This window comes from Zootoca vivipara, chromosome 17 (assembly GCF_963506605.1).
Source record: "Zootoca vivipara chromosome 17, rZooViv1.1, whole genome shotgun sequence".
Lineage (NCBI taxonomy): Eukaryota > Metazoa > Chordata > Lepidosauria > Squamata > Lacertidae > Zootoca > Zootoca vivipara.
The window spans coordinates 24,987,346-25,000,136 of NC_083292.1; the positions used below are offsets into that span (position 1 = coordinate 24,987,346).

Genomic DNA, 12,791 nt, shown 5'->3' on the forward strand with positions numbered 1-12,791 from the left:
ATTTAGGGTCTGAGTCATTTAGGGCTTTAAACACTTACATGAGCGTCTTGAATTGGCCCCCGGAAAGGAGCCAGGAACCTGGGTTATTATACATAGTCCATGGTGAGAGAAGTGCACACTTTATTTAAAATAAATAACCCACTGTATCAGCCAGTTTTCCCCCAGCATCTACCTAATTCTGTAACTAAGCTCCCCACCTTCATCCTTTCTTACCTTTATCCCTCACCTGTTGTCCAAGTTGCCTTGTCAACCTGCTAGTCACTTTGGACCAGGACACTCCCATCAACTCCAGTCGGCACAGCTGCTTTGAACGCCCGACTCTCATTAGTCCCAGCCATATGATGCTGCCACTGGATGGGAGCCTGGCCGTGATGACTGGGGCTGATGGGAGTTGTAGTGCAAAACACCTGGAGGGGACCCAGGTCGGGGCAGTTGTTCTTGCACTTCCCTCTTTATCTCTTTTTGTTCTTGTAAAATTTCTGCAGGCTACTGCTGCACACTCTGCTACTTAACACGACCACCAACAGAACTTTCTAATTTGCGTATTGTTTGTAGCTATAGATCAGTATCCTCCAAGTGTATCTGTTTAGTAGACAAAGTATCCATTCTTCCTCTGTGTTTAAGCAACTGATTAATGGCAGAGGTTCAACTGCATCTCATAACCAAACCAACCTGCCAACTCTCACTCTTTATGCCAAGTGAGCAGGGCCGTCTTAAGCCCATCCAGCGCCCTGGCGCTAGGTCCCTCCAGCGCCCCCCTCCAGAGCCTCTCCAAGGGCCCGGGAGTGCCAAGTAGACCGCGGCAGCAGCGGGAGGCCACCTCCGAGGACTCCGCGCTGCGCCTCCTTCTCGTTCCCCCAGCGCTAGGTTCCGCTCAGTCAAGCTTCGCCACCAGCGCACGCACCGCGGGACCAGCAAGAGGTGCTTGGGCGCTGTGCGCGCGCTGGTGGCGAAGCTCGACTGAGCGGAACCCAGCGCTGGGGAAACGAGAAGGAGGCGCAGCGCGGAGTCCTCGAAGAAGGAGCGCAGTCCTGGCCAGATCGCCGGAACCCTGCGCTCACTTGGCGCCCTTCCAGCGCCCGGCGCCGTGGTTTTCCGCACCACTAGCCTCTATGGCTAGGACGGGCCTGCAAGTGAGGTGTGGCTGGTTATATATAAATGCAATGAACGAATTTGCAATTTAAAATACACTTCCTGTGCTGCATAATCTTGCAGTTAATACTTCCCATGTTTTGTTTGATGGGAGCCATGTCACTACTAGACCTCAAGGAACATTTTGACTCATTGGGCTTGTTTGTGGTCACAGGTGGCTGTGACAAAATGCTCATAGAGTGCACACGGTGTGCTGCTCTTCAGCCCATGGTGATCCAGCTGTGTTGCTTTTAGAGCAGGTTGGGAAATGCAATTGCTAATACGCCTAAACGTTCCCCGAAAATGGATTCCTGCACATACTCTGCTTGTGAAGCTGCCAGGGGCAGTTGGCTGCTCACAGAAGACAAACGCTGGACTCGAGGAAGCCTTGATCTGGACCAACAGCAGGGCAGCTTCCTACCTTGCTCACGGATTCGTCCTCCTCTGCACATGATCCCCCTCATCATCACAGCTGGAGGGGGGAACTGTGATATGCAAGCTTCTTTGGCAGCAATCCTGCATCCAGGTGGTCACATGACCAGGTCCTCAGCAGCCCACCTCCCTCCCCACTCAACCTTAAGCAATGTGTGTCTATTTTTCCATTCTAATGTTAGCAATGGGTATGTGCATAGGGCGCCATCTTGTGGTAGGTAATTTTATAAACCTTGCTCGTGCCTTCCCTTCAGTAGTGTGTGTATTTGCACTTGCTAGATCTGATGAACTGGGTTTCTGGTACACTTAACAGGCTCTCTGTCAGTACAATGTGTTTTTTGGCGTGGGGTTTGGGACAACCTTGCCTTCCAAGGGGCCCCTTTTCCAAATGCCGGTGTGTCTGAGGCTGGTCCGGAGGGATCAGAGACTTGCTCCATTGGCATTTTAATGAGAGCCTACCAAATTTCCCCTTATTGAAACAACTCACCAACAGAAATGCCGCTGTCCTTTGAAATTTGCACTCTGAATCTTGCAGTGCAGTTTTGTAAATGGAAAAAGTGTACAAAAATGTGTTCTTGTGGGGAAGGCATGCACAAAAATGTATAGAGTGGGACCTTGACTTATGAACTACTCGACATCCAATGTTTTCAACTTACGAGCAGAAAAAGTGGCCGTGCGCTTACGATTTTGTCGACATCCAAACGGAAAACCCGTTCGCGGCTAGATGCGGTTTCCTCGACTTTTTCCGTTTCCAATGCATTCCTATGGGAAACCGCTTTTCCTATGGGAAACTTGACTTACAAAGTTTTCGACCTACGAGTGTGCATTCAGAACGGATTAAATTCGTAAGTCGAGGTCCCACTGTATTCGTGAAAATAACATGAAATAAAACATTGCGATCCCTGCATTTAGGGGGTTGGACTGATCCTTGGGTCCCTTCCAACTCTGTGATTTTATGATTCTAAAGGAATACATCATACTAGGGGAAATTGCTTGCAAAGGCCCTACTGGCGTGCCTTCAGCTTCTGAAACCTTGTCCCCCTTTTCTTTTCAGATTACCAGTTGACCAGCGCGGATCTCTCATCCCTCTCATCATTCAGTTCTGGTCTGTCTCTGAGCAACATTTCTGCTTGGCAGCAGCAGCAGCAGCAGCAGCAGCAACAGCAGCAGCAGCAACAACAACAACAGCAACAACAACAACAGCAGCAACAGCAACAGCAACAGCAACAGCAACAGCATCTGGTTCCTGTATCATTAAGTAACTTAATGTAAGTGCATTGCAATAATCCACCCCTGTTGCAAAATAGGGCAAAATAGTGGCATGGCCAATGTGTATATGTTACATGTGTGCAAACAGACAACATAGTATGCATATAGGCTATGCACAATCACCATACATGCACATTCAGCACACATCCTCACCAAACATACAGGCACAAAGGACTCAATGTCTCTCTTTCTCTCCCTTGGAGAGTCTGAAGGGTTGGAGTGACAAGACCAGGAAGGCTGCATTTGACCCCTAGGCCTGAGGTTCCCCACCCTTGAGATAAACCATCCTCTCTGCCCCTTTGAGATTTTCCTTTGAGACCTTGCTTTCTTCATGCATGCTTTTGCTGCCGTCTCATCTCCTCCCTGCCTTTCCACTGCGGGCACTGATGTAAATTTTTACAGCAGCAATAACAGTCGTAGAATCTATAGCATCTTGTCCTGAGATATGTGAGGACACGGGTAAGGAAAGTCACTGGAGGAGGAGGAAGGATGCTAAATTATTCCAGTGAATTGCAAACAGCATGTGGAAACAGATAACTTTTTAACAGGACGTCCCCAACCTGGTGCCCTCTGTGTTTTGGACTACAATTCCCCTCAGCCACAGCATTCTCCAGCCATACTGGCTGGGGCTGATGGGAGCTGTGATCCAAAACATATGGAGTATGCCTCAAGAGGGACATAGCAGATAAGTTTGGGGCAAAGCTTCAGCCCTCTTACAACACATTTTGCCATTCTAGCATAAGTGATGCACAAATAGAGGCAAATTGCCACAATTCAGGCAGGTCGGCAGAATTCAGAATATAGAATTCTGTCTTGCCTTTTAAGTGCATATACAGCTCTGCCCTCAAAGCTCCCCACTTACCATAAAACCTCTGAATTTCTCCCCAGTGTGCAGTGTTTGAGTCAAACAAGTAGATTGGTGTGTGCCATGTCAGCAAATTGGATGGGGTGTGTATGTGTAGAGGGTGGTTGAGCCCAAGCAATACTACCAGGAGGTGGAACGTGGGTCAGAACATTCCTGCCACTTGCATGACTTTGATCCAAAGTTATGTGATCTAATTGAACATAGATTTTGCAATTGCTTGCTGCAAGAACTGGGCTTTTTTGTGGGGCATGGTAGAAACTACATCCTGGCCTACAGTTACCAAAAAATGTTGGTGCTGAGCTCTGCTTTCTGTCCCAGAGCACCCTTCAGCCATGATTTCTCCTCAGTCACATGTTGTGCTGCTGGCAGAAATTTCTTGGGGGAGCTGACACGAATCTGTCACTGGAGCAAAAAACCCAACCGGTCACCGTCTCAACTTCCGACCTGCGAGAGGCCAAGGGCTAGTTTGTTACATAAGCAAGGTCAGCTAAATGACTCTGTGTTGACTGAATCTGGTGGAAGAGGCACCTCTTTTGCCCCAGGACCTCTGCAGCTCATTTGCAAAGCCCAGAGCTCAGCAGCAGAGGACAGTCTCTGCCTGCAGAAGGTCCCAGGTTCCCTTGCTGATATCTCCCAACAAAAGGGACCTCAGTTCTAGGCAAAGGACCCCTTGGAGAGCCCCCAAAATCCAGAGCTAGATGGACCCAGGGCCTGATGCCGTTGAAGTCAACTCTCTGAATGCTGACATTTTCAAGGCCACAGCTCAATGCTAGACCACCTGCTTTGCATTTTGTTTCTCCTTGCAAATTTATAGAGAGAGTACGCCAAACATGTAAAATAACCTGCAGCTGAACAGATCATAAGAAAGCCAAATTAAAAAGTATATACGCTAAGACATTGAGAGTCCCTTGTTGGCTCCAGGAAATTCATGTGGACATCTCTGGTCTCACTCGCAGGTCTCGCTATCCAAACACAACACATTCTCAGGACATTGTTTGTTAAGCGAGCATTTGCATTACGACAGTTTCCATTGATTCCTATAGGGAGATTTCTAATGCGTTCCCAACCACGGAATTTCGACCCCCCAGAATAATGGAAAAACTTGGGGAAACCCTCCCAAAACCTTGCAAAAGGGCAAACAAGGAATGAAAAAAAAATTGCTCTCTCCTCCTTCCTCTCCCCCTCCCTTCCACCATGGTTTCTGGCAAAATGACTGCCGCGGACAAGCAACCCACAAAAAACAAGAGTTGTTTAAGGCTGCTTATTTGTTTACAGTCCTACATGCAGGTCCAGCTGTTTGGCTGTCTGAATCTGCGGTGTGTATAGCGAGGTTTGGGTGCTAATTCCTCATGTTTGGATAGCGGGACCTGCGTGTAACACTAAACCAAAGCATAGCGTTACATGTTAGTGTTCACCACACCTGGTAGTAGGCAGGGCATGGGGAATTCTAAAAGATGTCCAAAAGAAGAAAATACGTTTTTTCATGTGCTTTTCTTCTGCTGCTGTGTGCCCCTCCACCAAATAATTTCTCAGTCAGCCTCTAGCTCAGGCATCCCCAAACTTCGGCCCTCCAGATGTTTTGGACTACAATTCCCATCATCCCTGACCACTGGTCCTCTTAGCTAGGGATCATGGGAGTTGTAGGCCAAAACATCTGGAGGACCGCAGTTTGGGGATGCCTGCTCTAGCTCTTTCTATACTCAGGCTTGCAGTTCTCACTCAGTTGCTCTTTCTTCCCTTCACGCTCTCCTTTTTAAACTCACTTCTCTGTAAACTGCTCGCTGTGGGTTTCCCACCCTATCTCTTCTTTTTTGAAGCTGCCCCTTGCAAATCAACCCCAAAGGCCCACACTCCCCCTGTAGGTGGTCCCAGCCTTGGGGCATGCAGAAAAAGGTGTGAAATCGAACTAGGAGATCTCAGGTCCTGGCTTCCCAGGTCTCTTATTTCCAAATCTGTGAAGTTTGGAATGGTTTGTTCTGCCATCTTGATTCAAAATGGCGCCCATAGATGAAAACTACCTCCTCCGTCTCAGGAACTTTCAACTTTTTGAAGTGTGTGTATGATGTTGTATTGTGTTTTACTATTTTTTGTTGGGAGCCGCCAACAGAGAACGGACAGTCCCGTTTCCAAAACAATATGCTGGATAAATAAATGAGCCCCTGTGTGCCTGTGTCTCCTCCCCCCCTTGCAGACAAGGAACCCACCTGTCCCACGCCAGCACCTTGACCGTCAACACCAATCCCAACATCAGTATCAAGTCGGAGCCTGTTTCACCCAACCGGGAACGCAACACGGCCACCCCGCTCTCCTCCTTCCCTCACCAGGCCCGGCATGAGCCTACGGGACGATCACCCGTCGACAGCCTCAGCAGCAACGCCAGCTCCTATGAGGGCAACGAGCGGGAAGATCAGTCCCGGGGCGACTTTGGCTCCTCTCTCGGCCTCCTGAGACCCACTGCCGAGGCCGAGGGGGAGAACCCGTCCGTGAAGCGCATGCGGTTGGACGCTTGGGTGACATAACTGCCTCCCCCGGCGGCCCAGCGCCCTCCGTCAGAGCTGGTTTCCGCTCTCCTGCGTGTGTGTCTGGGGGGGCGGGGGAGGCAGTGGTTGGGGAAGTGGGGGGGAACGAGGAGGGGAGGTGTGGGAGGGGGGAGGCACAGGGTGGGCCGGGCGGGCGGGAGGGGGGCTTATTATAAACTGCCTGAGAAATAGCTTTAGGATTTTGTAGGCGTCCGTTCTAGCGACATTATGCAGTACATTTATATATTTAAAAAAAGGCTCTTGAGGACCGTTTTGAGAGCCACTCAAAAGTCTGACTATATAACCCCCCTTACTAGTCACCAAACTCTCTCCCGGCCCTGGGTCCCACCTGACACAGCCCCTGGTGCGAATGCCAGCCCTGGGCTAGGCCGAGGCTGGTGTAAGGAAACGTCTAGGGTGGGAGGGGGTGGGAAGGGTGGGGTATCTTGGGTGGCAGATGGGGCGAGGCTTGGCAGACTGCCATTTATTTGTCTATGGCTGGTCCTAATGTAGAGACGAGAGAGAGAAGAGTGCCTTTGGAAAGTCAGAGTTGTTACAAAGAGCTAGGAGGAAGAGTGTCTGTTTGCAGGCTTTGGGTGGTAGGGGCAATAGGCAGCTCAAGGAACATTAGCTTTAAAGGTGGGGGGCAGTTTGTAGTTCGGCACAACTTGGCAGAAGGATGGTGGAGATTGGAGACACCTGCTTCGAATCTCGCCTGACGGTGTCTTGTACGGAGACATGGTTGTGTGTTTCGTTTTGCTTTGTTTTTTTTTTTTTTAAAAAAAGAAATTAGTTTATCCAGGTAAACGAAGGCTGGAGAAATGCAATAGCTTTAAGAGAGCTGAATCTCTAATCCGGTGTTTCCCAAACTTTTGATAATCTGGGATGCAGGGTTTTTTTTCTGGAGGGAAAACAAAGAGGCACACTTTGTCCATAGCACTCCAAAAAGGGATATCTCCGAGGAAAAGGGGCAGGAACTCCTTGTCCAGTCCATTTGGCCCCCTGGCACACCACCCGCCCACAGGATTGGACCTCTTTGTGGCTACCCAGGCGTCCGTAGGGATCTTCACTCTTTTGCGTTGATGTCGCTGCCCTTGCATTGATTGATGGATGCATCCAACATGATGGCTTAATGCTCCCAGGCATGCTGGGCACCTTTTCTCTTTGGCAACTGGGAATTGTCCCTCTGGCAGGGACAACGGAACAGTGGAAGTGGGTAAACCGGGGCAGCCACTGAACTGGGGTGCGTGAACATCCACAGATGTGGAACAGTCAGGGAAGGTGGTCCTTCCATTCTAGAAAGCTTTCCCTGAGTTGACGTGGTCACGACTTTGCATTATCGCTTCAGGGTGTGCCGATGGCGTGTGCTGTCTCCTCTGCGAGGCAGTACACCCTGAGAAGTCCTGAGAGGGTCAGGTTAAAAATGGGGCACCTTGCAATCTAGAGGGTGGTGATGCCAGGCGTGGGCCATCCGCTGTCCTTCATCACAGGGAGCTCTGCTTCAGGGGGGCTTGCTGGAGCCTCTTCACACTTGCCACCACATGTTCACTCGCAACCACAGTTCCCATCAGGGTGCTTGCTTCCCCCCCCCAAACACCTACTTACCTTCAGTGCATCCTTCCCCCTTGTTACTAGGCTGAAATCTTAGGCAATTACTTGAACAGGTTTTGGCTGATCCAGTCATCGAGTAAATCTGCATAAATTGGAGTAGGAGAGAAAACAATCATTTTGGAGGAAAGAAAAAAACAACCCTTGGCCTCACTTGGACTGACTCTGCAGCCTCCGAGAACTCCCATGGGCAGATTTTTTATTTTTGCTTTTGTTTAATATGTATTTATTTAAATAATCGGTGCCCAGGCAATGGAGGAGGGGGCGAGGTTTTTTATAAAGTCAATTAAAATGTTTTTTTGAATGGGTTAACTTAACCTATTACCTGACTTAAGGCTGCAATCCTCACCTCACTTACCTGGGAACAAGCCTCACTGAATTCAACAGGGCTCACATCTGAGTAGACGTGGTTGGGACTGTGCTATGAATCGGGTAGCCCTGATTTTTATGGGTTGTGTTTTTTTGTGGTTTTTTTTAAAGAACCTGCTGGGTGAAAAGGCTCTTAAGAAGATGTCCCTGGCTGTGTTGATTAGGAAGCACATTGAAGGGCCCCACTTCAATTCATAAGGGAATCAAACACTTGTGGGGTTCCCCTTTCTCTTTGGTCTGAGTAACTGTGCGGAAAAAGTCCATGGCCATCTTTCCAGCAGCAATCCTGGGAGCAAATCTAATTGGACTCTGTGGACATCTAGGATCGCATGGTTGTCCTCCTACGAGGAGGAGGGGGTAGTCAACCTGCTGCCTTCTGGATGCTTTGGACTACAGCTCCCATTGACCCCAGTCCCCACAGCCAATAGTGATGGGAACTGTAGTACGCAACATCTAGAGGGCACCATGTTAACTATACATGACCCAGAGCATTCCAGTTTTTCCAAACTCACTTTACTAGTCCCTGTCTTGGCTCCTGACTCCAGGAGCAGACAGGCATCCCTCATCAAGTGGAGCCTTGAGAGTCCAGGGCAGGTGGGTCAGATGATTTGGCACCAGCAAAAAGCCTGTGGGCAGGGTGATTTGCCTCCTCCCTTTCCCACGGAAAAACCCTGTGTCCCTCCACGGGGAATTTAACTACGAAAGGAGGGCAGTCGTGTTGTTAGCTCAGGAATCTTGTATCGAAGGGCTGTCTGGGAGCTCCTGGAGGGGAATGGTGGGGCGCATTCCTCCGCTTGAGAGCTGCCAAGTGGGGCAGGGGGTATCAGGGCTCAGTGTGTCGTTTTTTTTAATATTTGGGAAGGTAGGGGGTTAGGCTTTGTTTACGTTCATTCTTGTCCAGAGTTGGGCTTCCAAGCCCCGCACGACCTGCAGGCTGGCTTCCTTGGCCGTCTCAACACGCAGGGCGTCCTTTGGCACGGAATCGGTTCTGGCTCTGCCCCTCTTGCAGGGAGGGCAGCTGTTGCTCCTGCAGTAGCCCCCCGAAAAGCTTGCATAGTGGTTGGGGAGAGAGGCAGAGAGGCATGCAACTCTGGGCAGGCCGAAAGGGGGGGGGGCTTGGTGCATGGAGAGAGCAGGATTGCTCTGCTGCTCCCCTGGCATAGCTCAGAGTGTGTGTGCATCCAGTCGTTGCACATATCCCCCCCACCCTGCCACCGTTGCAGTGGGACGTTGCAAGCCGCTGCTGCTGGTTTTGTCTTTTGTGCATCCACAAATCCACTGCGAATCTTCCACGTCGACTTCCCTTGGCCCACCCCACCCTCTTCCTGCACAGCTTTGCATATTCCCCCAGCTAGCCTGCAAATAAATGTTTTTTCCCTCCTCTTGTCAGGAGACTTACGGCAGGAATCGCGGACATTTCACGAGAAAACCACCCCCATCGGCTAATAAGCCTACCTGAACACCAAAGTTGACGTAAACTTTGGGTGGAGAAACATAGGTGTTTTCAAACTTTCTTTTTGAGGGGCTGTTTTGCTCTCTGACGCCCCTCGTGTGGCTTACAACTTGGGAGCCCTGCTTTGTAGTGGGGGGGGGGGTTGAGAGAGAGAGAGAGAGAAATGGACCCATGGCTTATGGGGCAGTGATGTACAGAGGAAGGAAGGACCAAGAGCCAGCTGGCCAAAAGTCAGCAGTGGGTTCATTGGGGATCTGGGGTAGAAAAAACACAACTTTCTTAAGGCAGATCAGGCTTGCAATATGGCAACTCTTATCATTTGTGGGAGGGCACTGCAGAGGGAACTGGCATTTGCACTCTTGGTTTTTTTTAGAAAGAAGGCCTTTGTGGTGTTTCCATCCATCTGGGTTAATTCATTGTTTCACACCTGGGACTGTGTAATTCTACCCGTCCTCCTCCTCCACCTTCTCATTTTTTGAAAGATGAGCAGAAGAATGACAATCTGAAATCAACACCCTTGTTTGTATTTCTATAAATATATTTCTCAAGATCTTTTAATTTTATTTCTTGTGTTCATCCGTACTGTTGACAGTTACATTGTGTATATTTTTTTTTAATTTGGAAAAAAATAATAATTTTTTTTGGCGTTTGTATAGGGTTTTAGTTTTAAAAAGTTATATATAAATATAAATATATATATATATTATATATATTTTCCATTTTTAAAAAGGGGTGTTGCAAAGAAACACAAAATTGCACGATTTAAATATGACTTTAGTTGAAAATGCTGCAGTTTTTAGAGATGTGGGGGGGAAATGGAGCTTATTTATTCTCAAAGGCTACAAAAAAGTGTACAATGCATGAAGAGAAAACATTTACAAGAAAAAAGACAAAAAAAGACAAAAAAGTGTAACCTGAACAAAGTGTAGCGTTTTGAAAAACACACAAAAAAATTTAAACAACAAAAATGGCTAATATATTGTGTTTGGCTGGTTCGCTTTTGGTTTTTAAATGTTTCCTTTTTTTTCTTTGAGAATGAAATACAATAGTGTATATTTTCATATAAGAAGTATGCACTGATATGTTTAAAAAATGATATATTACTTTCTAAAAGCGTGGTTACTTAACCAAAGTCTGTTTCTGCTCTTTTCCTTTTTTAAAAAAAACATAAGAATCTCTTCATGGTTCCTCAAACATTCTAATGTTGGGGTTTAAATATAGGTGATGTTGTCCATAGGTTCTTATACACTGCCCTGGAATTATAGGTAAAGGTAAAGGGACCCCTGACCATTAGGTCCAGTCGTGACCGACTCTGGGGTTGCAGCGCTCATCTCGTATTATTGGCCGAGGGAGCCAGCGTACAGCTTCCAGGTCATGCGGCCAGCCTGACAAAGCCGCTTCTGGCGAACCAGAGCAGCACACGGAAATGCCGTTTACCTTCCCACTGGAGCGGTACCTATTTATCTACTTGCCCTTTGACGTGCTTTCGAACTGCTAGGTTGACAGGAGCTGGGACCGAGCAATGGGAGCTCACCCCGTCACAGGGATTCGAACCACTGACCTTCTGATCAGCAAGCCCTAGGCTCAGTGGTTTAACCACAGCGCCACCTGGGTCCCTGCCCTGGAATTATGGTGGGGCCTAAAAAACAAAATGTGTATATTAATAGCCCTAGTGGTGAACGAAAGCTTGAAAATGTAGCTGCAGCATCCTCTTGAGAGAAGCTGGGGGACCTTCAGGGTTCAGGGCCATACTCCTTCAAAGGCAACCTGTCAGGGGCCGCATGCCAGGAGTGGGTGGGACCATAAGCAAAAGTGGGCCGAGCAACAGATGCGACTCTCACCCTTGTGCATTCCAGCTTCACAAAAGCCGCAGGTTTATACACCAATGTCTCTCTATTCACCCATCATGCAAGAGGTGCAATCACAATTCAGGGATGCAGGACCAGTGTATGGCCTTGAGAGAGGCTTGGAGGGCTGCAATTGCCCCCCCCCCTGGCCTGAGATGCCCTACCCCTGCCCTAGAGGTATAGCTTTAAAAACCAAAGGACACCCCTACATAACAAATTTGCTACAGACACGGGGCTGGTTACCATGTGAAGCTCCTTGATGAGGGATTGCGTGAAATCCAGCCCCCTTCTGTATTTCAGCATCCCTCCACCCCTCTTCCATTGAGATTCGGGGCTGAGACACAAGTGGGCAGCCCCTTCCAAAGCCCTTTTCCTCCTCCAGTGTAAAAACACCAGGCTTCAACACCATGCTAGGAGTTGGGATGGTGGCAGCTGCGAAAGGCCTCTGGGTTACTCCAGATGTGGTGAAGAGAGGTCTCTGAATTCACACTTCTTGATATTGGCAGCAGAGTTTGCTTCTGTGTTAAAGGTGCTAAGTTATAGCCATCGTTTGCCGTACTCAGAGTAAATCTATCAGTTGATGGCCCATAAATTTCAACACCATAGCTGCCAAGTTATCCCTTTTTTTAAGGGAAATTCTCTTATGCTGAATAGGCTTCCTCGTGAGAAAAGGGAAAACTTGGCAGCTATGTTCAACACACATTTGGAGAATCGCTGTGTTGGTGATAACCCACTGTTTTGAAACAGAGATCTAAAAACAATTCCCCAACCTGAAAACTATTCATGAGGGGTTTAGTATCATTAACTATATTTTATCAGTCTGTGGGTCCCCTTTTCATTCTCACAACAACAACCTAGCAAGGTAGGCTAGGTTGAAAGCAGGCTTGAGCAACCCAAGGTCTCCCTGTGAGCCAAATTGCTGAGTGCGGATTTGAACCCAGGTCACACCACTGTGCCACATCTAGTCCAACTCCTTGCAATGCAGGAATCTTTTCTCCAATGTGAGGCTCAAATCCACATCCCTAAGCTTGAGGGTCTCATCCTCTACCAACTGAGCCATCTTAGTCCACAAGGCTTGTGCTGTCTGGGGCTGATAGCTGTGCTCCCAAATGGCATTCCTGGCTAATGGGAGTCGGAGTCCTAGGTGGCTGGAGGAATCCATTCATAGTGCCATGTTCCACATTGAACCATCCCTCGATATTCTTTCTGCTTGGGAAGGCAATACTAGTGAAGTCTTGCTTACGCTCCTTTATGCTACTAAAATAATATCCTGTTTACAACTGCCAAAGAACCCTAAA

General features: G+C 48.5%; 1 protein-coding gene across 9 annotated transcripts in view; it reads left to right on the forward strand.

Annotated features, from left to right (window-relative positions):
• The window catches only part of MEF2D (myocyte enhancer factor 2D), a 154,193-nt gene extending 143,606 nt beyond the window's left edge, over nucleotides 1-10,587 (forward strand). For all 9 annotated transcript variants that reach the window (XM_035098751.2, XM_035098752.2, XM_035098755.2 and 6 more), the window contains 2 exons: nucleotides 2,618-2,831; nucleotides 5,889-10,587. In XM_035098751.2, coding sequence (XP_034954642.2) covers nucleotides 2,618-2,831; nucleotides 5,889-6,216 — 542 coding nt within the window. In that variant the 3' untranslated portion in view covers nucleotides 6,217-10,587. The remainder of the gene's footprint in view (nucleotides 1-2,617; nucleotides 2,832-5,888) is intronic.
• The last annotated feature ends 2,204 nt before the right edge of the window (nucleotides 10,588-12,791 follow it).